The sequence below is a fragment of the Phaenicophaeus curvirostris genome, chromosome 13 (assembly GCF_032191515.1).
Source record: "Phaenicophaeus curvirostris isolate KB17595 chromosome 13, BPBGC_Pcur_1.0, whole genome shotgun sequence".
In the NCBI taxonomy this organism is placed as follows: domain Eukaryota; kingdom Metazoa; phylum Chordata; class Aves; order Cuculiformes; family Cuculidae; genus Phaenicophaeus; species Phaenicophaeus curvirostris.
The window spans coordinates 4,327,390-4,354,274 of record NC_091404.1 but is presented as its reverse complement, the minus strand read 5'-3'; the positions used below and the strand labels follow the sequence as shown (position 1 = coordinate 4,354,274).

At 43.1% G+C, this 26,885-nt stretch overlaps 2 protein-coding genes across 2 annotated transcripts in view; one reads left to right on the top strand and one right to left on the bottom strand.

Annotated features, from left to right (window-relative positions):
* ATRX (ATRX chromatin remodeler) overlaps positions 1 to 26,885 on the top strand; it is a 478,294-nt gene that overhangs the window by 115,011 nt on the left and 336,398 nt on the right. The gene's annotated exons all lie outside the window — the stretch shown is intronic.
* TRPC5 (transient receptor potential cation channel subfamily C member 5) overlaps positions 1 to 26,885 on the bottom strand; it is a 101,787-nt gene that overhangs the window by 46,044 nt on the left and 28,858 nt on the right. Inside the window, exons 2-3 of the mRNA XM_069867796.1 lie at positions 26,162 to 26,560; positions 7,225 to 7,746 (exon numbers count right to left, since the gene is read on the bottom strand). Coding sequence (XP_069723897.1) covers positions 7,225 to 7,746; positions 26,162 to 26,539 — 900 coding nt within the window. The 5' untranslated portion in view covers positions 26,540 to 26,560. The remainder of the gene's footprint in view (positions 1 to 7,224; positions 7,747 to 26,161; positions 26,561 to 26,885) is intronic.

Genomic DNA, 26,885 nt, shown 5'->3' with positions numbered 1-26,885 from the left:
GTGGCTAACCTTCACCGAGTTAGAACATTGTTACGTGAATAATATACCAAATAATACTGTGCCCCCAAATAAACATTCAAGTCTACTTTGTCAAACTGATGAACCACTCTGAATATTCCTTCTTCTTCCATGCATGGAGAAAGGTTACACTTAAATGCCGCTTGTCCTAATTTTTGTAACACATGCAGCTGTATGGGATAAATTTCCATTCTGATTTCCCAAACTGAACAAACTGATCTGGAAACTGCACAAACTGATCAGCAGGAGAGATTGTTTTAAAAGTGCAAACGCAGGTAAGTCTCTCCGCTTGCCACCCTGAAGTCCTGCTACTGAGACTGTTGATGACAGCTCAGTTATTATCACATGCATGGAAGATTTTGCAACGTGGTGACCTGCCTGCTGGGATGATGTTTGAGAAAAAACAGCTTCATTTAGCACACGCCACTGTTCACACATCAGGATGGGAACTCTGCTGCACACAATGGTGAATGAACGAACGCTGCTGCAAAATGAAAGGTGACAGCTGGACATTCAGTGCTTTAGGAATCCTTAAACCTACATTCAGGTTTGTGGTGTGGGACAGATCCGGATGGAGCGTATCCACACCACCCACACTGTCTAATACCCTAAGGGATACGCGTGTTCCAGGTCACTAGAAAGGGGAAAAGCTTCCACAAGGAGCAGTTCTGTTTCCCTCTTCTAGTCCTAATAAACATCTTTTTGTGACACGGTATGATTTCATCCTAGAAACCTAAAAGTAACAGCCTGTTTACTAACCTTCTGAGCTCTGCAGGCTCACCAAAAAGCCAGCTTTTTATTGTGCCTTTAAAGAGCACAATACAAATATTCAGCCCTGTATCATTATACCTCCAGGCACTGTGGCAAGGAAACAGACAAAACCATGGGGGAACAATTTAGCATTGCCTGCAAGAAAGAAATATCCCTGGCTATCCATCCAGATACTGGAATGGCTTTCAAAACAGGTAAACAAGGTGCAGTAGATGAGCTTTGATTTTTGCAGACCTCTCACTTCATTTTTCATGCATCTCTGATATTTTTAAAAGCTCTTTTTATATACTAACTGGAGAGCCCTTGTAAATTTGCCAGGTTTATGCATACTCCCTGGAGAACGATGCTATGCTTCTAACTGCAGCCACAAAGTTGACATGAGTCAAGACACAGCTGAAAAATATGTGGCATGGCAGGAATGATTATTCACTCACTCCAGTTCTGTATCTCAGGAGGCACCTGTCTATATAAATGTCTCAGAAAAAAAAGAACTAAAACTTTCGAAGCTTCATCCTGAAAACAGCAAAGAGCACTGTTTTTAAATTAGAAAAGCAAACAATTCTACTTCTCTCCCTTCCTTTCATTGATTTAGAGTACAGTGAGTAAGAGAGACTAAGGTTAAGGCTTCTGAGAGGGAATTTCATGTACTCCTGTGATCTAATTCAGTAAAAATGCTAAGCAATATAGTCACAGGCAACATACACTTTATTCTGAGTGCCTTGCACTGTGTGTGTTTCTTTACAGACATACCCTGCACAGCCATCTGCAACTATCAGTACTAGAAAAATGCAAAGCACTAAAAACCTCCTACTGTGATGTTTCATTTCATCTTGAAGATGTGAAGGACCTGTGATGGAGAGCAGGAAAGCAGGAATAGGCTGAATGTATATTGCTATTCTTGTGGCTTAGCAGAATGTTATACACAAGCAGAAATCTGCCCTTTAAGACCTGATTCACTGCTACACAATGGTTGCTTTACATTATTAAGGCAATGAAAAAAGCCTTAAAGGATGTAAAATGTACGTGCATTCAGCCTATGCTCTGATTCTCTAATACAGCGATAGTACACTGTACATACAACTGTGCTTTACATGACTGGCAGGGTCCTAAGAGATGAGTTTTCCCCATCTTTTCTTAGAAATGCAAACAAATTAACAAATGCAGAGCTAATCTAGAGCCAAAACAACATAGTGAAGATTGAGCCTCAACAGCTGAGCTATGCCTTTTCATATTAAGTCTTCAGAGCCTTTCTTCTTCTAAAGTTAGTCATGAATAAAAGAACTTGAAAAGTAATCATATGAAGACAAATGCCATATACTACAGAGCATTTATGAAAAGCCACAAACTCCTATGATCCTATAAAAATGGTTTCTTTAGAAAATGGACTTGGACAAAGCCGTCTGTGCTGGATCTCACTTGTCACATTTTGCAGTGTGCTAGAGCTGGCCTCATTTTTATCTAATATTTTGTGACTGCGATGCAAACAGTGATCACAACTATTCAATCTTTCTTATCTAGAGAAAGGATCAGGGCCCTTTTGCAATTTGAAACAGTGGACACAACCATTCTACACTTGAGGTGAGAGGGAGCTTGTGAGCATTGCACAGCGTGGACAACATTTACTACCATAAAATATGCTACAAAGCTAACTTAGGGCACGTTTTCGTTTTTGGGGTATAACTGAATTTTCTCCTTCTGCGTAAACAGTAATTTACCTTCTAGGATGTATGGGCTTATTAAAACAAACAAACAAACAGGAAAAGCAAGAAACTTCTCTGTTGTTTTGGCCCTCCTCCAAAGGAAAAAGGTCTTCTTCCTCATAAATGACACATTTGTGAGCTTCTAAAATACTTAAGACGTGTAATGTTTGGGAGAAATGAAAACTTTCACCTCTCAAGATTTTTTGTTGAAGATCCAACCCATTTCTGTGTCATGAGGCAGAAATACACTGGTGGGATCTGCCTGGGGATACAGACTGAAGTGGAGCCTTTGTGATTCCTGCAAGGAAGCGGTTCCCCTCACTTATCCAGCCCTCATCCAGGTTGCTCAATGTGAAGACTGAGGCACTCAGGCCAAACCAAAAGATGCAGTTGTGCATACTGTGTTTAATGGATTCAGTGCAGGGACAGGGATTTGTGTCTGTAGTGAGGCTGACTACCAATCGCTTGCTAAAACTTAACATGCAAGATCAGATATTTCTCCAAGTGCCCAAAGGTGCAGCCAATTCAGCAGGGGAATTTCAAAATGCCTCAGCCAGGTAAGTGTCTGATCTGCAACAGGATTTAAGCACTTAACCAGGTTATACTCTGTTCAAAAACCTACTGCCTACTTACCTGCTTGTTTAGCAGCCTAACTAGCTTTAAAAAGCTTTCCTCCAAGGACCTAGTTTGGAGCAAGAACTGCCCACAGATGTCTAGCTTTTCCCACCAGGATTTTTTTCAGTCCTGTATGTTCACTGCTGGAGATCAACAACCCCCACTAGAAATTTGAAAGCTGTTACTTTTTTGTACCTGGAACAAATCAGCACCTACTTTTCACTATGGGAGTGTGATGGGGTGGGGGAAAGGTACAACGGCTTCATCTGAAATGCCTTGGAGAGAAGAAGTCTGAATAATGTGTCTGATGAAGAACAATCTTGAACTCCCAGATCCCTTACAAAGAAAAAGTAACTTTAAAATCTACTCCCTACCCAAAACACAGAATACTGCCCCTCCATCCAAAGGCAATGATCTCTCTACCAACTCCCTCTTAGCAACTCTCTAGAAAGAATCTTGAAGTTGAATGTATCTGCCTGATTAAGCTGAAATGGAATAATTTCATAATTTGGGAAAAAAAAACCCTGAGGTTTATTTCACTCAAAAAGAAAAAAGTTGCAGGAAATTTGCTTAGCAATTAGTCTAAAATCAATGTGAGATTACACAGTTTTTATGGTCAGTATAAAGAACTAACAATTGCAGTAACAATTTGCAGCCCCAGACAATAACTGAAGTACACTTTGAATTTTCATCTTACGCTACTAGAGCTTTGACTTGTAACTTTGTCAATGTTAAGATATAAAAAGCTTCTCCATCCAATCCAATCCCATTTAACATTAAGACATAAAAAGCTTCAGCGGAACAAGATGATCTACTTTTTAAAAGTCTGCGGTTTCTCTCTGCAGAGCTGTCTTTAACGAAACAGAACTGGTTTCTAACAAAAATTATCTCAGTCTCATACTCTTCAATCATGATTAAGAGGCATTTCTCAGACTCTCCCTGACAAACGTTCCTACTCATTTCTTTCAGAAGCTGGCAACAACGTTTATATCTTGTTTGGTGTTTTGTATTGGACTAATTATCATGGCAAGAAAACCTCTGTGATATTTTGTCGCATACAAACGCCATCCTGCAGGATGCAATGGGTATTTGTGAACAGCCAGATAGGATGAGGGGGTTCAGCAACGCTGGCTTCCCAAAGGCATTCATCAGTATTCTACCTGGAAACAGTACTGACTTTAGCTAGCAGCACAGAGTATATCTGCTATCATTTATATGCTGGAACTGTCATGAGTATGTCACAAAACATGGAATTTGTCCATATGCTTGGAATTCAGTCAAATATGCCTAAAAAAAACCCAGATAAAAACTGCCAAGCAAGCAAGCAAAGATTAAAAATTTGTTCCTTTAAAATAAAAGAGTTTCAGAACTGTTCAAGACTACATTTCAAACACAGTGAACTCCTTCAGACTTGCAGTTTCTTAATGTGAACACAACATAAGGGTAGCAGCAGATTTGTGCTTGCCTGTCACTAGTGAGCCTGAACCGCAACAAGACACTGAAATCAGCAGTGATCTGCACACAGCAGTGTCCTGGCTGCTGGAGCACCTATGTGGATGCAGCGTCAGTGGCTATCAGGCCAGTAAAAGAATCATAGTACCATAGAATCACCAGCTTGGAAAAGACCCATCGGATCATCGAGTCCAACCATTCCTATCAAACACTAAACCATGCCCCTTAGCACCTCATCCACCTGTCCCTTAAAACCCTCCAGGGAAGGTGACTCAACCCCCTCCCTGAGCAGCCTCTGCCAGTGCCCAATGACCCTTTCTGTGAAGAATTTTTTCCTTATGTTCAGCTTAAACCTCCCCTGGCGGAGCTTGAGGCCATTCCCTCTTGTCCTGTGCCCTGTCACTTGGGAGAAGAGCCCAGCTCCCTCCTCTCCACAACCTCCTTTCAGGTAGTTGGAGAGAGCAATGAGGTCTCCCCTCAGCCTCCTCTTCTCCAGGCTAAACACCCCCAGCTCTCTCAGTTGTTCCTCATAAGGCCTGTTCTCCAGCCCCCTCACCAACTTTGTTGCTCTTCTCTGGACTCGCTCCAGAGCCTCAACATCCTTCTTGTGGTGAGGGGCCCAGAACTGAACACAGGATTCGAGGAGCGGTCTCACTAGTGCCGAGTCCAGAGGGAGAAGAACCTCCCTGGACAGAAAGACAGACAGAAGCAGAGTTTCTGGCCCTGAGATTCAAGGAACATCTGACCTGATGTACTGTATTACCCTTCTCCAGACTGATTCTCTACTACTTGTTCGTGTCCCTAAAGCATTTGAGGTGTAACCTCTCAGTTAGAGCAAAAATCACAACCTGGCACAAAGGCCTGTGAGCCTGATACTTCACTGGAGTAAGAAATCGAGTGCGAGACTGCAGAAAACTTGAGGCTCTAGCTCCTTGAATCAAGGGGCTGGTACTCAGGAGGTGCAACAGACTAAAGGGGAGAAAAGCAAATCCACACCTTTCACTTCTTGATTATTTTGCATCAGATGACATGAGAAGCCATTAAGGGAAGCAGAATGTATCACATCAGGCTGTTCTCAGCTGGATCAATACATAAAATGAAGTGTCAAAAGTGGGGAAAACAGTGAAAAGGGTAATATGGCAGGCTTTTCCACCACTCCTGTCATCCACTGGCATAGAAGAATGTAATGTTGGAGCTGTTGGAACAGGTCCAGAGGAGGCTACAAAGATGATGTGAAGGCTGGAGCACCTCCCATACGAGGACAGGCTGAGAGAGTTGGGGTTGTTCAGCCAGGAGAAGAGAAGGCTCCGAGGAGACCTTAGAGTGACCTTCCAGTACCTGAAGGGGCTGCAAGAAAGCTGGGGAGGGGCTGTTCACAAAGGCTTGGAGTGATAGGACAAGGGGCAATGGGGATAAACTGGAGAGGGGCAGGTTTAGACTGGGCATAAGGAGAAATTTCTTCACTATGAGAGTGGGGAGGCCCTGGCCCAGGTTGCCCAGGGAAGCTGTGGCTGCCCCATCCCTGGAGGTGTTCAAGGCCAGGTTGGATGGGGCTTGGAGCCCCTGATCCAGAGGGAGGTGTCCCTGCCCATGGCAGGGGGTGGAACTGGATGGGCTTTAAGGTCCCTTCCAACCCAAACTATTCTATGATTCTACGATTCTATAATAATCTTTGCAATTCAGTTCCTCAACCAGCAAGCTAAATCTCTCCTTCAGATAACCTGGAACATCACTGGCCAACAGTAATATATCATCTACTAAATTCTGTCCAAGTTTGGACAGAGAAAGAAAATCCAGAGCCAACTAACGAAACTGTTGTCAGCGTTCTCCTTGGGGTTGTGGCCTTTATTGAACCAACTTACAAATCTCTGGATTTGTAGGGCTTCTGAAAGGCTCTGTGCCCTTTCGCTGAAGTATGTCCTTCCTTTCTGGTACTATGGGCAGGAGTCTGAATTTCTGGGAATTGTTTCTCAGTTCCTAAAACTCTGATGAATAAAGGAGCAAGAATCAATCTGTCTGAGACAGGAAGAAGTATTTACATGACATGATCTACTTCCTAGCATCACACGAGCATTTTTACCGAATAAAATCACTGGTAACACAGACACCTGGGATGGTGAGAGTGCTCTCAATCTCTCCTGCTCTCTTCTGCTGCTGGTGCTTCTCTGGCCCTTATAACTTAGTCTTGAACGGGTGCTATGAAGCGTTTGGTGGCTGAAGGAAGTGAATTGTATATTATATTATTTCCTGCAGTTAAGACCTTCATGAGCCATGCAACCACTTCTAGCTTTTGGTTCCTGTATCAAACAGCTGCTGGGAAAAGCTTTTAGAGCTAACAAACCTGGAAATCTCTGAAGGCTGTTCTTTGCTGGGGGACGGGTTACAATGAAATGGGATTCAACTGAAGCAGAAGGTATTGGTGCCATAGAAGCCAACAAGTCCCAGTCCTGTTGCCCTCAACTGTCACCAGATTCACACTGTCACCAAGGTGCACTGAACCTCCTGGTTTATGACTAAGCCATACGCACATGGTTCTCCACTCAATACAAACTCACCCCTGCTGGGTCTCAGCTAGCAACCCTGCACAAACACGTGGAAGCTAGAGAAATGAATCATTTTACCCAATACATGAAGCCTTCACACACCTATGCTTTTAGATGACTCTTACCTCTTTCTGGTGATACTTTATTGCTACCTTTAGCTTTGCCAAATCATGACATTTTTGGGGATCCAGCTCTTCACTTTGATCATCTCTGTGGTTGAGAATAATCTCCAGTTCTCGAGAACTCCGTGCTTGATCCAAAAGGTCCTTAGCAAAACGCTTGCACTGCTGTGAAAGCTCTTCATATTCGGCCTTGAACTCATTTTCCACTTTGCTGAGTTCCTTCAGCTCCCAGCCCAGTCGGAAGGCCGTCAAGATGGGGTCCTCACTTGATAAGGCAATCAACGAAGGGCTGGCTAAGGCTTTGTAGATGTTCAGCCTTGACCTGGAATGCCTCAGGCTGTCCACCTCCGAACTGGAGACACATTCCACACAGTTGCATCTGATCTGGTGTGGGCGTGGAATTGTTACCCGTCTTTGGACAAGCAGTTTGATGATTTCGTAGTTGTTGGTGTGAGCCGCCAGCATTATTGGAGTGATATCTGGAGTGAATTCTGAAAACTGAGTGTCCATCATCAAGTTTGGAACCTATATAAAGGGATAAACCATAGTCATATTTCATGTGGAACAGCAGAAATAAGATGTCCCTCCTTCATACTTTTGAAGTGATAAAAAAATTGCAGAATCATAGATTGTGTTGGGTTGAAAGGGACCTCAAAGATCACCCAGTTCCAATCCCTCCTGCCATGGGCAGGGACACCTCCCACTGGATCAGGGGCTCCAAGCCCCATCCAACCTGGCCTTGAACCCCTCCAGGGATGGGGCAGCCACAGCTTCCCTGGGCGACCTGTGCCAGGGCCTCCTCACTCTCACAGGAAAATATTTCTTCCTAATATCTAATCTAAATCTCCCCTCCTCCATCTTAAACCCATTACCCTCTGTTCATTAAATCCTGTTGTATCCATATGCACACACACTGCTAATTCTGGCAAAAACATTTTCCCCCAGATCATTCCTGCCTGCCTCCCCAGCCCGAACCTGTGACCATTCAGTTCCAAATCTGGTCTAAAATTCACTCACAACCCCATCTGGATGCGTTATATGTGAATCTGTTCTGAAATGGGTACTGGTTCATTTACCAAAAGGCAGACTTCTGTACAGAAAAAGGAGACGAAAGGCCCGGGCAATTAAACAAAATGAAAGGAAAGTCTAGACAAGAGAAAGCATTGAATAGATTTCCATAAGTATCATTATTTGTGTTACATATCTGCATCAGCAGACTGAGAACCCGCACACAGCAGGACCTACACAAACCAAACACTGGTCTGCAGTTGAGCAAAGCTCTTCCTCACTTTTTCCCTACTGTTTTTAAATGAAAATACTTTTCAGTGGCAGGACAGATTACGTAACTTCCCTCAGAATGCATTTGTGGGTTTTTTTTAATGGTTTTGAAAAAATTTAAATGTAAAATTAATGAGCCATAGTCCACTACAAATAAGACACTCCAGGGTGTGCATTATTCAGCTGCTGTTGCACTTCTCAAACGATGAGCTTAATGCACACCCTGTTGTGGCTTATTACTATATGCAGAGTGCAAAATTAGACCAAAATGCTCTTACATCCCAAGCACACAGTGTGTTTCCATTTGCAACGCAGGCAGCTTGCTTTGTTGTGTGTTAATCATTACTCAAGCACACTGCACTTCGTGTGCCCACCGCTCCTGCCCTGGCAGCTGGCATCCTGCGGCTCAAGGGGTGATTGCTGGTTTTGGTGAACAGTAGGCTTGCTTCCCCTTGCAAACGTCAAAAGTGTTTCAGAGAAGCTATTGTCAGAGCCCTAATGACAGGAAACATTACTCAGTCTGTAAAAACCCAAAAGTAAAGCAGCAATGAAGTGGCGTGAAGTAACAAGTTAGAAATCTTTCTGTAGGACATCCCCAAGAATGGTTGTGAGACAGTGAACCTCTAACCGCTGAATCCAAGTTCCCTGGGCGTGAGGGGAGACCTCATTGCTCTCTACAACCACCTGAAAGGAGGTTGTGGAGAGGAGATTGCTGGCCTCCTCTCCCAAGTGACAGGGAACAGAACAAGAGGGAATGGCCTCAGGCTCCACCAGGGGAGGTTCAGGCTGGACATTAGGAAAAAATTTTTCACAGAAAGGGTCATTGGGCACTGGCAGAGGCTGCCCAGGGAGGGGGTTGAGTCACCTTCCCTGGAGGGTTTTAAGGGACAGGTGGACGAGGTGCTGAGGGGCATGGTTTAGTGTTTGATAGCAATGGTTGGACTCGATGATCCAGTGGGTCTCTTCCAACCTGGTTATTCTATGATTCTAAGTGTCCTATAGCACTAAAAAGCTAAAGACTCCTGGGCTGTGGTTATAGAATCATAAGGTTGGAAAAGACCCAAGTCCAAGATCACCAAGTCCAGCCATTCACAGAATCACAGAATCACAGAATAACCAGGTTGGAAGAGACCCACCGGATCACCGAGTCCAACCGTTCCTACCGAACACTAAACCATATCCCTCAGCACCTCGTCCACCCGTGCCTTAAACACCTCCAGGGAAGGTGACTCAACCACCTCCCTGGGCAGCCTGTTCCAGTGCCCAATGACCCTTTCTGTAAAGAATTTTTTCCTAACGTCTAGCCTAAACCTCCCCTGGCGGAGCTTGAGGCCATTCCCTCTTGTCCTGTCCCCTGTCACTTGGGAGAAGAGGCCAGCACCCTCCTCTCTACAACGTCCTTTCAGGTAGTTGTAGAGAGCAATGAGGTCACCCCTCAGCCTCCTCTTCTCCAGGCTAAACACCCCCAGCTCTCTCAGCCGCTCCTCATAAGGCCTGTTCTCCAGCCCTTTCACCAGCTTTGTTGCTCTTCTCTGGACTCTCTCCAGAGCCTCAACATCCTTCTTGTGGTGAGGGGCCAGAACTGAACACAGTATTCGAGGAGCGGTCTCACCAGTGCCGAGTACAGAGGGAGGATAACCTCCCTGGACCTGCTGGTCACGCCGTTTCTGATCCAAGCCAAGATGCCATTGGCCTTCTTGGCCACCTGGGCCACTGCTGGCTCATATTCAGTCGGCTGTCAACCAACACCCCCAGGTCCCTCTCCTCCAGGCAGCTTTCTAGACAGACTTTTCCTAGTCTGTAGCACTGCATAGGGTTGTTGTGCCCCAAGTGCAGGACCTGGCATTTGGCCTTGTTAAACCTCATGCCATTGGACTCTGCCCAGCGGTCCAGCCTGTTCAGATCCCTTTGCAGAGCCTCCCGAGTTGATTGATAAACTTCTACATAACCCCACTGACACCAGAGCAGAGCCTGTTCACAACACACAATACACTCTCAAGGGCCAGCACCACACTGAGATGCAGGATCATCTCCCAGAGCAGGGCTCACCAGGTGGCTAGTGGTATTTTAGCGAATAATACAAGTCTGCTACCCTGGATGTGGCACATGAGAAGTTAAATCTCTGGCAGCCTACAGAGGCAGCCAGGAAGGATCCTATAAATATGGAATGGGAAAGAAGATAAAGTGGGAGTGAGGATTTGCTGCGGGACATGGAAGGCTTGGTGTATCCTAGCAAGGTTGAATTAATGTAATTTCAGATATCTAGTAACAAACAGCTGAAAGTACCTCTCTTTGTAAGGTCTTTGACATTCCTGTGATTAGCTCATTAGGTAGTTTGTTAAATAACAAGAGAAAGGTGCAGGTTCTTCTTTTTTCACTCTCTTAGAAGCACTTCTATTAAAAAAAAATCCTGATGGTTGAATAACTGCATTTATCTTTCTTCCCTCCTTTTACAGTCAGTCACTGGCTGCTGTATTCGCAGCCTCTGCCTCAAAGGAAGAATGCTTTCCCCCTCTATCACTCCTATTACTGTCAAGTTTAATTTTGTTTTTCTATATGGCAGTTATTGTACCCAGGGCTGTGAAAAGGATTTTGAGCTTTACGCAGACAAGATATTCATGTTGCTCAGAATATGAAATGGGCACAGTGCTAAGGAGGTAGTAACGTTACAGGTGAGGATAGTGCTAATCTTGTCTGCTTCCATCTACCCCTGAGGTTTTCTAAATCTAGACCTAGTGCTCTCACAGTGGTGGTCCCAAGGTTTGGGATCAAATCAGGATTATTTCCCTGGAGGTGTTTAAAGACAGGTGGATGAGGTGCTGAGGGGCATGGTTTAGTGATTGATGGGAATGGTTGGACTCGATGATCCGGTGGGTCTTTTCCAACCTAGTGATTCTGTGATTTATTAAATGATCTCCCATCCCTTACTCTGGCTCATATCACAAGCCCACATCCCAAAAAAAGGAGCACAACTTTGTCAGGTCGCAGGCGGACACTGAATGGAAGGCAGGCTTTCCTGGGCAGAAAATCCCTTTTAATGAAGGGATAAGAACCTAAATCATGGTGCAGAGACACAGAGGCTCCCTGGGGTCTGGGAGCAGATCAGAGTAAGGCCCCAAATCACAGGATCTGAAGCCCATTTCTGATTATAGCTGAGCAGCAAAAGAAACGACCACAACACAGAACAGGAATAGTACAGATATTGGCTGCTGTGGCCTCTCTTTTCTATGCCAGGCTGATCCAAAGACCACGTACTAGCTAAAAATTATGTCTTGTGATGAATATTTTTGTTGTCTTCTCGCCCAATGTTTTGCTAACCTGCATCTTAAACTGTCATGTTTTAAAGATGGGACTATGCAAAACAAGCCTTTGCTCTGAAGGCGTGTTCTGTGCGTTATCACTGGAGGGGCAGCGGAGATTACAGGAATGCATTGTAATTGCTGATGTTCCCCCTGCACTGCTCTGACAGCTTGAGTTCATGTTTAGATCAGCTTCTGTGTCTTGGGTTAACTTACACTCATGCAAACGGGAGAGGAATAAATTATTCTACCCCAAGGGCTCTTCCAAGGTTATTTTCATTAAGTGACCTGAATAACAAATTCTTTCCCATTAACCTCATCACCTGACATAAGCTGTTAAGCTGAGTCCTTCAGAACCTTATTGTCACTACTCGCACAGGAGCACGTGCCTTGTCCGTATTTCATCTCAGTAATGTTCACTTAAGAAATTAACGCTACCATTAACAACAAACGATTGAATGCGTGTTAGCACCTTTCTAGACTTAATTCTTATAAAGGTAGGCTGCTTGCCCCTGTACCACTGCTTCTCTGAAAAATACTGCAGTGAGTGAAAAATCTCCTTTATTTAAAAAGGTGAGGGGAGAAACAAGCTTAATTCATCAGAGGAGAAGAAAATGGAGGATTAGCTCACATAAAGGCACCGTTCAGTATAGCTAAGCTCTCCTCAGAACAGAAAAGCAAGCTTCCCAGTAAATAGTGCACTGCTGGAAAGAAGATCTGGATGGGAAGAGCAGGAGTCTCTGCTTATGTTAATAACTAGGACAGTGTAAGAGGAGCAGAACTAGAGTAAAGAATAAAAACCTGGGAGTGAAGACCAAATGTCCTCATTGTAGGTCTTCCAGGAGTTTTACTTTGGACTTAACCAAGTCTGGTATACGAGTGCCCCTGGAGCACATCCTCTGGTTTAGTGCCATGTACAAGCTATCCAGCTCAAGTGTTCTGAGACCACTCAGCAATGTGAACCAAAGCACAGGGAACGGGGAGGTTAAGGAGATAAACCTCAAAAGCGTGCTCCTCAGCCAAACTAAAAGGCTGATACAAATGCATCTTTATACGAATGCATCTTTTGCCTTTTACAGACCATTAACATCCAGGTTTGAACACCAGAAGGTTTCAAAGCAAGCTTTAGTGTTTCCACAGCATCTGTCATCTATCTGTGCGCATAAAAAAAGGACAACTAGGTGAAAAAAAAAGCTGTTCTGCAGCAAAGGAAGTTGCCAGTCAAGTGCAAAATCTGGAACTCTTTCCTCAGAGCCCGTCTCTGTCTAATTCTCTAATTCATTCAGAGACGGTTTTATGTCTTATGCTTTTCTGCCACTCTATATTGACAATCCTCCTGATTATGGTCTGGTAACCCTGGCAGACACATCTCCCTTCTTGTTCAGGTCTCCCTTCATGTTCACCTTTACTGGTGCTCACAGCTGCAGCCTCCTCAGGTAACCCTTCAGTGCTTCAGACCTCAACTGAAAAGAGAATATCTAGGAAGCAAAGCAAAGTCTAACCACAAAATCCTTTACTTTCTTAGCTTTGTTAATCTCTAATTGTAAGCTGGTTTTGTTAGAGACTGATTAAACACTCATCTTGGCTGGCATTGAGAATGCCACTATTTACGCTTGAAAACAGCTAACAATACTTCTACCTGTTCAAAGTGGAATTAGAATCATAGAATCACCAGGTTGGAAAAGACCCTTTGGATCATCGAGTCTAACCATTCCTATCAAATACTAAACCATGCCCATTGTCACACTTTCAAGTCATTTCCATTCCATAAACTAGCACCTTACCTGGACCAGTGTAATAAATTGCAAGTATAACCATGACAAAATGTAAATATATTAATCTGCATTATTTTCAGCTTGCATAACCTTTTAGTACTACTTTATGTTATAAAATTCTTTTGAACTCCCGAAACAATGTTTTATCAAACCAAACAAACTCATGCAACCTCTTTGGGAAACTTCAAATGTAAGACAGAAATGGAAGCTTGGATTTCCTATTTGTAGTTTGGTTTTCAGCATGCAGCCCTATATGGGGGAAGTGCATATACCATCCACAAACCTGGTAAAAGGCACAGCCAGCTTGTGTTAAGGGCTATAAACTGGAGATGGGCAGGTTTAGACTGGGCATAAGGAGGAATTTCTTCACTATGAGGGTGTTGAGGCTCTGGCCCAGGTTGCCCAGGGAAGCTGTGGCTGCCCCATCCCTGGAGGTGTTCAAGGCCAGGCTGGATGGGGCTTGGAGCCCCTGATCCAGTGGGAGGTGTCCCTGCCCATGGCAGGGGTGGAACTGGATGGGCTTTAAGGTCCTTTCCAATTCAAACTATTCTATGATTCTGTGAATTTCCGGTATTCTAAAAGGAAGATTTTATACTACATCGATTTAGTAAAAGGCTCAGTGGTCAAAGGAGTTTTAGCAGTGACTGTGACTTTGTTCAGGATCGCAGCCCTGTGGTACTTCTAGCTGCAGTTCTATAAATAGAGAATAAGAGAAACAGTCAGAGTTGCTAGACTGCAGATCAGCCACATTACCAGCAAAAGGGTCTTGAGAAAAGCACATAATGTGACTGGCATGACCAATTGAACCCTGCTCCTTGCCTAAACCCATAAACAAATTCTTTCATTGACAGAACCCCACGGGCATTTGTTTCCTTACGCAGGACCCTAGAAAAATATTACATGCTTCTACAAGTTTAAGCTTTCATTTTAGATGATGCAGTGGTGCTGCTTTCAATAACTGAATATCTTAATCAGAGATGCTTTGAGAGACAGCTTCTGTCAGTGGTGACAGTATCTATCTTATCTTTTCTCTAAAAAGCAATTCATTGACTAAAATGATGTAATTTGGTTAATGACATACAATGAATGACACAAACTGGTAAGAAAAAAGTAATGTATTTTAAAGGCTTTTGTACTGTTTATGAACAAGTTTGTTAACTCGGGCATAAAGCACGCATGGTTCTAGATGTACTTTTGAGCAAGCTCTGCTCTTGTTGAAGCATTCCAGTGATTTCAATACAGCTGTCCCAGAATATCCAGCTGAACAAAAGGCTCCTTCTAGTCTAAAATCTGCACAGTGACTTCCATGCTTGTAAAGCTAAAAAAAGTCTCTTCCCCTCAGACTGACACTGTAGAACAGAGAAAATTAGTACCATTCAGTGCCTTGTAGCAAGATTACTAGATGGTACATATTAACACTGAAATAGGTAACTCTGAATAAAAAAATAGTATGACATAATGCATTACTACTGAAGTAATGTGAAAAATTAGATTTGTGATACTTTCATAACCAAACTTTTTTTCTCTGCAACCAATAAACTAAGGCAAATAAGTTAATCCAGATACACCTGCTGTAGATTCTTCCAAGTTTTAATTTCGCTTCTTATCCACGTGTTTAAAAAAAGGAGGTAGACCCAAGGGATTAGTTTTCAGAGCTAAACTGAAACCTAGAGCATTTGACAGTGGCAGAACTGCATCAGAGCTGCTTGTGTTCAGCCATGTGTTTAGGAAAGGCAGCACAGCCAGAAACATTGTCAAAAGATATCATCATTTGTGCTTGATGCTACATAATAACTTCTCTTTTGTTGGGGATTCAAAAAGAGGAATCCAGAGAGAAGCCTTCAGAAGGAAAGGATTTTGTAAATACTCATTTAAATGGCCTATGGCAACTTATTCCAAACAGAGCACTCTGTCCTCTAAGCCACCCTCCCTTTCCGATGTCAGTGCAGGAAATAAAATGAGGGACTTGCTGAAAGAGTGAAGGAAGAGCACGCTCTGTGCGGAGTTGATTCTCCAAGTCACAAAGGGATGCTGTTAAAAGAGTTACCTTGTGTTTGAACCTCTTGTATTTAAATGAAGTGCAGTCCTGAGGTCTGCATTGCCCTGGATTCCTTTGTCTTGACTCAGCTAAGAACTCCTGAATCCAGCAGCAAGAGGGGCTAGTGAGTGCCCACAGCTGTCTAGAGAAAGACCAGTGTTGTGCCATAAGCAACTGCACCCTCTCCTGGTTATGACTTCTCATCTGTGTAAGAATGGTTGAGACATTCGTTGTAGTGACACCTTATGTGTTATGTCACATTATCTCTATGATATCACCGACTATCAAATTAATTTTGGCTTTATCATACGCTTACATAGCCTGGGGCCAGCTGAATGATGACCCTTGTCCAGTTAAAACAAGCAAGGGACAAAAGTTTGCAATTGTTATGAATCAATACCTTAATGAAGCTGCTAAAATGGTACATGTGACACCAGAACCTGGTTCACAGCACGTTGTGCATCTGCGAAAGTCTTTCCAGAATGCAGATTCCCTGTCTGCTTGCTAAATGTCTCCTGAGACCCCCTGATACCAACTCAGGTACCAGTCCAGTATTGCTGACACAAGAGTAAATTGAATTGTCCCCTGAAGTTTGGATAACCAGACTACTTCATCTATGCCAGAAAATGGGGCTTTTCCCCATTTGGAAATATGTTGTTTGTTCATTTTTCACCTTTCTTTTTTACCATTTTAAGCAGGACTCTGTGACAGAGGAAGCTGCTTTCAGTAAAAACAAAGACTAAACCCTAACAAATTTTCATGCCATTTTATGTCTGTAAATTAATTTTGTTAAAGCACTTACTTAATCCAGTCCAGTAAATTTCTGAACCATACTAAGGGCCTTGGAACATCACTGCACCCTAGATATTTTTCATTTTCTGGAAAACATTTCCCTTGAGCCCAAACATGCTGAAACCAAGTCCATGGTTAGCTAGAAATTTGCAGGCTCTGTTTTCAAGATAATCTTTCTTTTATTATGGCTATTCTTTTTCAAATATTTTCCAGGATTTATTCTGGGAGGGAAGAGTTATCCAGCTTTTTAATGCATTTTATCTGGTCTCTGTATTTGCTGTTCTGATTTAGTAGTAACAAGGACAACATGTCCTAATATAGGCTAATAATAATGCTATCTATAGCCTTTCATGTCATCTTTGTAAATATAATGTCCCTATTTCCTGTAATTTATTACTGTGTGTGGATGAGAGATGTTTCATTAAGTTTAGGTGAGGTAATATGTTTCTAACAGACATTGAAAAGGGAGGGCTGTTTGCTTGGGAGAGATGGTGTTGTGTTCCTATTCAATAACATTCTTTTTTTTTAAAAAAAAAAAGAAGATAGATTCAGTCATAAGACAAAATCACAGAGAGGAGCAAGTGACTGCATCTAGAGCCAGCCCAGAGCTGTCTGATGTTGCACAAAACACACCTTGATGCTCACAAACCAGGATGCTGCATTTCTCCCCATTTTGAGGATTAAGCTGTGCTTTCGGCACCGTTATTACACCAACCAAGAAGACTCTGTGGCTTCTGAAAAGACTTCAGAGCTTGTGATAGCAAAGCAATCACAATCTAGACAGGTGGCAAGGTCTCACTTGAGAATAAAATCTGTGTGGTCATCATCTTCCTTTATTGCCACTTAGGCAGTGACTTCCTTTGTTATTTCTAATGCGAGGTAATTCCAAGCATCTAGCTAATGATATGGCCCTCGTGCTTCAGAGACTGGCTCTAACTCCTCATCAGTCTGCCTGAGGAATTCTTAAGTGGAACACACGAGACCTTTCTCACTGTCATGAATTAAGCACCAACTTAATTGCCACCAGAAAACTAGGATAAACAAGCCCCCAAGCTTTGTTTCAGAGGAGCCTGTAAGTTGTCACGCTCCATTTCCCCATACAAAGCTGCTTCCCCTGGAAAATGTGCTGCAACCACTGCACCAGGCAGTCTCTCCTGCACATTTGTATCGGTGAATCCAGACAGACATGTCAAAAGCCCCTCCTGAGTTTCAGAAGTCATTCAGACCAGAGGAAAAAGTGTGGGAGCAGCTACTGTTGTAATGGGGTTTACAAGCAAACACTGGTGAGCAAGTGCGTACATTCATGCATGCTGGGTAGGTAGCAAAATATACTTTTTTGAAACTTAACATCATAATCAACAGATTGATATAGAGACAAAAAAATTTTCTTGTGTAGGAATATAATCAGGATGTTTTTTCTCTACAAATAATTTATTACAGGCCCCCCACCCAGCTGAACCCCATGCACCCATCACTCCTGACCAAAAATACACTGCAGGGCCTGCAAAATGCAGGCAAGTGTTAAGATCATTCTGACAAATTAATAAAAACATTTCCTAGGAAGCATCTTACACAACAGCATATACCAAACTTCTCCATGTGCCTGTATGTTCAATTACGAACACAACATGTTTGTGCATGCTGCGATGCAGTTCTCAGCCTCACCCCACAAGCTCTCCTAGGAATTAATAACAGACTTCATACTGGCCCAGAGGAAGGAGTGACGGACTCGTTTGCCACTGTCACATGTCTAGTAGCTGGCACTGCAGCCCACAAGCCCTAGTCCAGATGCTACTGATTAGGTCTCCGCAATTCATCACCCAAACTCCTTGTCTTGCCTCATACCTCCTTCTCATGGATTTAAGATTATTTGGGGAGGAAGGCAGTGGAGAGGGAGGAAAGAAATTCCAAATTAAATGTAATAATTAACTGAAGTGGTCTTTGATTTCTCTGTTGTTTAGTTTAATTAGATGGAATTCATTTCGAAGGCAGCCGCCAATGTCAAAAGCACGTTAACTATAGCTGTGAATTATTACTGCATCAATAAAAATAATGAAAAGCTTGGATGCTAGCAGACCCATTAAGCTCTGGAGCAGTAACAGCTAGTTTTCTGTTTTGAGACACAATCTTTCTTCCTTATTGTGCCTTTCAAATATTTTCATACTGAGAACTTGCGGCTGGTTTTTCTCAACTGCTTCTGTTCTTCAGAACCTGCTCTTTCTTGCTAGGCATGTGTGGAACTAGGTTCAGCCTTCACTTTTCACCCTGGGTCTCTCATATTAACATGGAAATGGCTGGTTTGAGTCATACCAAAGGGCACAGCATCCGCACTGAGTCACCAATCAGCCTCTCTGTTACAGCGCTCAACAGCGGGAACTCGGTGAGAACAGACCATGCCCATAGACTTCCTTGACAGAGATGCCCAGGCTTCAGCAACACCTTCTTGAATCAGTTGAACTTTATTTAAACACAAGGAAGAACACACATACTGCTGGTATGCAGAGGTTAACACTGCAGAAGGGCTACACAGATCTGCTTGCACTCTGGGCTTGCTTTGATCGCTTTGTTGTACTTCAGCCTTTGTAACGCTCTATGCTTGCTGGCACTGGCCAGCTCTGTGATGTTCCAGAAAAAGATCATGAATCATAGAATCACCAGGTTGGAAGAGATCCACCGGATCATCGAGTCCAACCATTCCTATCAAACACTAAACCATGCCCCTCAGCACCTCATCCACCCGTGCCTTAAACACCTCCAGGGAAGGTGACTCAACCCCCTCCCTGGGCAGCCTCTGCCAGTGCCCAATAACCCTTTCTGTGAAATAATTTTTCCTAATGTCCAGCCTGAACCTCCCCTGGTGGAGCTTGAAGCCATTCCCTCTCGTTCTGCTCCCTGTCACTTGGGAGAAGAGCCCAGCTCCCTCCTCTCTACAACCTCCTTTCAAGTAGTTGGAGAGAGCAATGAGGTCTCCCCTCAGCCTCCTCTTCTCCAGCCTAAACACCCCCAGCTCTCTCAGCCGTTCCCCAGCTTCGTTGCTCTTCTCTGGACTCGCTCCAGAGCCTCAACATCCTTCTTGTGGTGAGGGGCCCAGAACTGAACACAGGATTCGAGGAGCGGTCTCACCAGTGCCGAGTACAGAGGAAGAATAACCTCCCTGGACCTGCTGGTCACGCCGTTTCTGAAGGTGCATGCATACCTGTTACCACCACATAAGCAAGACTTCTTTGTTCAGCCTGTATGTGAGCGATCTCCCTACCTCCATCCTCAGCTTACAAGTTCGGAACTAGTGCTGCAAAGCTTAGCAATTTTAGCTGGGAAGTCCACAAGTCTCTCCACCTCTAAAAGAAACAAACCTTTTCTTGAAAGAGACAGGATAACATTCACACAGCTCCAAACCCCAAATCCTCTGTTCGTGCCGTATGCTACCTCTATGCACTTTGCCTGCAGGTGAGACAGATCCATAGTAACCACTTCAGCCAAGGGACAAGGAACACCAGCAGCTTCTAAAACGCTTCTCTAATTGCCTGCAGAATCTAGCTTTTGTGTCATGAGATAGCTGACAACTGATCTGCTTGCTTTGACTTAAAAAGTCCTGTCAGTGACGGCACAGGGCTGACAATCCTAGCAGTGAGCTTGTACATCTAATAAGTACTAGCAAGTCTGCAGAAATCAAGAGCCATGGGTGGCAAGAGCTAAACTTCGCACCAGAGTCTACGTACAGGACAAAGAACCCTATGTGAGTAGGAAAATAAGGCTAAACCACATTGTATCAAGAAAGTTACTGGATTTGGGCAAGAATAAAATAGTTTAACCCAACAAATAATTTCTGATTCACAAAATATTGTCTCCGTGCTACTGATCTATGCTATTTGCACAAAGATCAAGGCAGATTCTCACTCATCAGCTCATCCAAAAGAATTTTTTAGGTCAAATTTTAACTTCGTTAATACTATCAAATGCAAAAACCTTCCACCTGCAGGTATCTGAATTAGCACCTAAGTCTGAAAATTTGCCTTTTATTCTCTATATTTTCTTCTTCACAACCATATTCTTCCAGTCTGCATAGCTCCTTCTTTTGGAAGACATATGGATAGGTATCTGTTGAGATCTCATTGAAGGCCTTTGGACCATTGAAACAAACTGAATCACAGTTGTAAATACCGAGAACCCTTTACTTTTTATTCTCATTACTAAGGAATTGCATGTGTAGTCCCATCTGTGAACCAGATTAAGTTGGAGCCATCTGCCATGAGCAAATTGCTAATTTTGGCAGATACCAGAGAGATGCTAGTATCATCCTTATGTAAACATTTGATGTCAGCTCCGATTGTTGTGAAGAAAACAGCTACCCGTAAAGGTGCTTATCGCTACACCATGAACGTGGAGTAATTCAGATGACTGATTACAGCTTCTTAAAGAACGGAAGGAGAGCTCAGCAGTCAGCACAGCCCATGGCTGGTGCTGCAAACACATCCAATGTTGCAAGGCAAAAACCGATGCAAGACCTCAGTAAACTGAGAGTGCTACCCTGTGAGCTGTGATGTGTGTTTAGTGGAGAACTGGGACCACTTCACAGAACTCACACAACAGGCTATTAAGAAATTGCCCCTGAAGACTTCCTCTGGAGTCAAAGGAATATTTGTACTGATTTCAGCTTCAAAATGTTTGGAAACACAACTATGAGTAATGAGAAGTTGAAAGTGAATTAAATAGGCAAGAAAATGTGAATTTTCAGGCACATATTTCCAGCCCGTTGCTGGTACCATGTAGGTGTAGGCTCCAGCCCGGCTGAAAACATAACTCATTGTATTGTTTGTAGAGTAAAAAAAATTCTGATATAACTTTTAGGAAGAAAAAAATGCTCAAACTCAAAGATTGAATATGTTGGGAAACAGAATATTTCACTGGAAAAGAGAATTTGTTCAACAGGCCTCGCATATTCATTCCCTTGTTTCTGGGGTAGTACTGAATCAAAAATAAAGAAAGAAATAATTTCAAGTTCCTTGTTAACTCCAACTCCGTAGGACCCCAGGCAGATCTCTGTTTTTGATGTGCACCTATGGAATAATACAAAAAGTCTTGTTTTGCTATTGTATGTATTGGACCTGTCCAGTGCATGGACAACTTTGCAGTTTAACGTTCCTACCCCAAAAGAGATGAGCCAATCTATTCAAAAAGCCTGGGCCAGTCACTACTGTATCTGTGCGTGGCAATTTTTACCATTTCTGACAGCCCACTCTTTCTGATGCCTATTCTGTGGTTTGTCATCTTATTTAAGTAACACGACACTCATCCCATGGAAGACCTGAGGATGGATTGCTGTGCCAAGCAGTCTGCATGTACTACTCTTCTGCCTCTATGCAGTACAGTATCAGCTTTTTCAGTCCTGAAAAGCAAACAACAACTATCAAAGCACCAGATAGGGCTCACTTATTTCCTAGAGAATACATATTCACTGACTATAAACTGCTACAGGAAAAGCAACCCTTGCAAACTCCTTATCTGCCATGAATATTAGCTTGTTTTGTTGTTCCTCTTAATATTCATGAATAGGCTGCTTGCTTTCCAACTGCCTGTCATCTGTTTGTGGAAACACAAAGTATCCTTCGATACTAAGCAGCAATACAGAGTGACTGGCCAAAGGAAAGACCATTTAAAAAAAAATCTCAGAATTAACTGGAGTAAATTACATAACATTTGGAAACAGCAAGTGAACTTACAGAATCATAGAATCACCAGGTTGGAAAAGACCCACTGGATCATCGAGTTCAACCATTCCCATCAATCACTAAACCATGTCCCTCAGCACCTCGTCCACCTGTCCCTTAAACACCTCCAGGGAAGGTGACTCAACCCCCTCCCTGGGCAGCCTCTGCCAGTGCCCAATGACCCTTTCCATGAAAAATTTTTCCCTAATGTTCAGCCTAAACCTCCCCTGGCGGAGCTCGAGGCCATTCCCTCTTTGTCCTGGGCTTTACTCTTTGCAAGGAGCAAAGAACACCAGCACGCTTCTATGGTCTTCCCATGGCAGCAAATGAATGATGCTTGCACCAGAATGACTCTCTTACTGAAGCCAAAATCTCTCATGGTGACAGTATCTCTCAAAAAAGCTGTAACATTATTAACCACAGAGTTATCCTGGCTGCAGCCAGTGAAGTCTTCCCCCCAACTTTATCAAGAGACTCATGGGAAAGTACACAAACCTGTGGCTCTAAGTTGACGGGACCGGGCAGAACAGATTTGAGGAGAAATGTTAAGTTCTTAAAATAGCTCATAAACCTTGCTTAGAGGTAAACCTAAAAGGAAATAGGTCTGCTCGAACATATCACTGTTCAGCACACTCATCTATCACGTGCTTTGTAGCAGCGTTTAGAGAGAGGTGCTTTTTGCTCCTGGCTCTCACATGCTCCACATGTAAACAGAAAAATTTCTTCCCCTCCTGAGATACCCCTCTCATGCTCAGGTGCAGTGCAGGAGAAGCATGTTGTTATAGTTACTGGCTATACCCCTGCCATTGTTATGGTATTTTCAGTAAACGACAATTAAACAGCAGCCTAGCAAAGGTTTGCAGAAGAATGACTGCCTGCATTCACTTAATAACAGGACCCAAGCATCTCTGCTGCCCTATCTCTTCATCCGTTTGTCCCTGTCCCTTACACTGTGAATGAGACCCTGGTTTTCTTACATAAGGAACACAACAAAGGTCACTTCTTAGAGTTGAAAGTTTTTTTACTTCTGCTCCCTGGAAAGGTCAACATGCAGGGTAAAGGCAGAGTTTTTAGCCTTGGGCAGGTCTTGAGACAGACAGAACACCCAGGACACATCAACTTGTAGAGACTGGCTGGTGAGCAAAACTGCTTTGCAGGTCAAGTCTGTGAGGAGCTGTGGTTTGCTGCCTTGTTTGGGGTATATTTTTTGCTAACTAGATACAGCCACCGTAACCCCACAAGAGGCTGGCATAACGCAACCTGCAATGTTTTCAGTCAGGATTGTGGTACAATGATACGGTTATGGGAATGAGCGAAGATACATGCTCATAAAATGGATCGTGCTGAATGATGCTGCTCAGCTGCTTTTGAGCTGCAAAGACAACAATTAACTGAGCTGACGTGAACAGACGCAAATAGGAACAGCTCTTCATGCCTGGCAGTTGCAGAAACAAGACTTTAGTACAGAGTCAAATAATAACCTCTCTGAGGCAGGCAGCAGGAAAATGAGAACAAGCAGGTTTTCACAGACCCCAGACTCAGCTGAACGAAGCTGATGTATTGAACATTTAAGAGAACCACCAGAATCTGCTTCTTCTACACCTTTGCCCAGAGTGCAGTAAAGAAACACTCAGCCCCTAAATGGAAAGGGGCTGCTACACGTGAGTCGAGGAGCTGCCTTCACGCAGGTTTGTTCAGGCAAACTGAAGCTTGCGTACATTTAATACACAGGTTATACTAAACCTTATACATAAGAAGTGCTTTGACACTATCTTACAAATTTCTCAGCCAGACAGAAACCATTGCATGAAACGGGAATTTTTGCTACTACTCAACCCAGAAAGCAGGTTTCTATATGTTCTAAAACATATAAGTAGCTGGTTAGGATAAAGCTGTGCTAATCTGATTTATCAGGTGCTTCCTGTGAAAACAATTAGGTATGGGATTCCCAAAGGACATTATGAGATAGGGTCCAGCAAAGGTAATTACTGAACATACATCGATACTGCTGTGGAATTAACATCAGGAACTTGTGTTCAGAAACTCCTTCTATATTAGCTTTGTAACTTGACCAGCTAAGCAACTTTGTCCCAACTTTGCTTAACTAAGAACTTCTTTCCATCTAATCTTATATCACTATATATTAAATAAATGTTAATTACCATCACTGCATGAACATCACAGCAGTGATACTGCTGAAATGGAAGCCTAGTCCTGCAGCCCTCTGCCGGTAAATACTTCCAGCAGTCTACAGAGGAGCCTGAACCATAGCCAAGGAAGTTAATCCTAGTTTGCACATAGAATCTTGCATCAAGCCAGTACTAGTCTAAAATGCACTGATGAAATCTGGTCTTGTAACAAACTTTGTAAATAAAGCTGAAACTGGCACTGCAACTCTCCTTCCACACACGTTTTCTTTCAAGTCATAAACTTTGCAGCAGATACAAACCTAGCTACAGAATGGTAGCTTCACACTGGCACAGAGATAAAGAGAAATGAAACAGACCTACAATGAAATGTATCACTGAACAAGAGACATTGGAGCTGAACTTCAGCTGCAATAAATCAGCCTTATTTTATGGATCTCTCTCTCTGTCCAGTTAAGCCAGCAAGGCTGTCAATTTGAAAGGACACATGTTTTGTATTCAAGAGATCTTTCAGAAATCCACATGACTCCCATCACTTGCTTTCCATGACGTTTCAGGAGAAACCTGCAATAATTACTGAGAGAGTTCTTCACGCTACTGAGAAAAGGTATCCTTCTCTTCTACTTTCTGTCCTGTGGGCCTATAGGATGATTAAACTTTCTAGAAGACCAAGAAAAAAAAAGCTCATTCTCTATGTATAGTGCATATTTTGCTACTTACATTTTGTCAAACTGAAATCTAGTACTAGCATTTCTAATTTTAGGTCTGATAGAGGAGATTCTTCACGTCTCTAGCACTTAAACCACACATTAGAATCACGTTCTGAAAGCATGCAGAACGCTGCCTTTTATAAGTATTAAGCTGAAGTCTCTTGAGTGTTGTCAGGGTTGATCCTTACTGTTTGCTTTGGCTACAAGAAATCAGTATTGAAAAACTATGTACTAAGGGGTCTATCCATTGAAAACATTTTCTTCTGAGACTGGCTGGTATCAATCATTTTCTTCTCTCACACACAGAGGGATGTGTTCAAGCAGACTTCAAAACAAGGCCTGATATATAAGGATTATCCAAGTTCTGAACGTTCTTTTCTACACAGTGAACATGAAAAACTTGCCAATGGTCAGTGATGAATATAAATTATTCTAGTTATTGGCACTATGGCTCACAAATGAAAAGAAGCAAAAAAGAACAGAAAAATAAAAGTTAGAGATAATGTGATACACGACACTGGAAGTGACAAGAACCAGACTTTGTGGTTTTGCACAAAGATCCTTCTGTAACTTACTGATGTCTCTGTAGCTCAGGATCCTTCCTACAAGTCATAGCTGTTCATTGCTCAGATATATAGCAGCTTAACTCCTGCTGTAATGTTCTGCACTGCCACAGCATTGCTGAGCTAGAGCTCTCCGGAGATGGAGACCAAGGCGATATGTCTGTACCACGGCTACGTACTGAAACCTAGCAGACTGTTTCCTTGCTTACTGTTATTTATAAGCCTGTGCGTTTTCAGGATTTACTTATGAAAAGCAATTTCACTTAATAGGAGTACAACAGCAATAGTTCATATTTATAGATTGTAATACAGCTGCAGACTATCCCAAATTCCTTTACAAAACGCACATCTATAAATCAGCCTATAAATCAGAATGTCCACAAAAACTGTAAGGCTGAAAAGAACACTGAGTGAAATTGAAAAAGCTGAGTATTTAAGTCAGGCAGAACGTTTGTTCAGACTGGAAAGTTATCATCCACGCAGGACTGCCCACATCTTCTCTGGGCATTTAAAGCCATGGACCTACATTAAAAACTTTGTTTTATGACTCCTGCACAGCACCTCTCTGGGCAGTACCGCCTTCCTAATGCAGGATAATAGCTTAAAACTGAAAAGGAACACTTGACTAACCTGTTTTTCACCACTTGGCTTCCTGTAATTCAGCAGCAGCTCCACAGCTCCCACCACCTCTTTCCGTATCGCATACAGCAGAGCATCCCCCACATACACACTGTGGTTCAAAAGCAACTCCATGATCTCCAGATTTTCGTTCTCTATGGCTATTAAGAGGGCGCTGCGACCAAGAGGATCCATACAGTTAATGTTGATGTTGTAGTAGATCTCTGCCTCCTGTAAGGCATGTTTCACACTGGCGTAGTCCCCTTTCTCCACGGCACTGAGATATGCTTTCTCTTCCACTGAGAGCTCTGCCTCCGCTCGCACAATCTGTAACGGGATCCGATCTCTGTACGGTGAATAGTTTACCTTTTTGTAGTATAGCTGGGCCATTGTTCATAGTGACCCGGCAGCCTGTGGGGGAAGAAGAAGCACACATAAGTGACAAAACAGACACACAACCCCTAGCTGTTCCTCTCAAGAGGACAGATTTCCAAAGGTCTGTTACAGCAAAAGCTTCTGGTCCCTTTGCAAGCTGTTTGATTCTCAATACAGTGACTGCACCACCACCTGTGTAACCCCACAATAAAAGCCTACCTGAAAAAATAAAGGTCATGCTACCGCTCAGAAAAGGCATGCAAAATGACAGACACCCAGTATATTTTTGCATCTGGTTTCAACACTATGCCATCGATTTCCTTTATCTGGTCAGAAACATGATTGTTTACGGATAATCCCT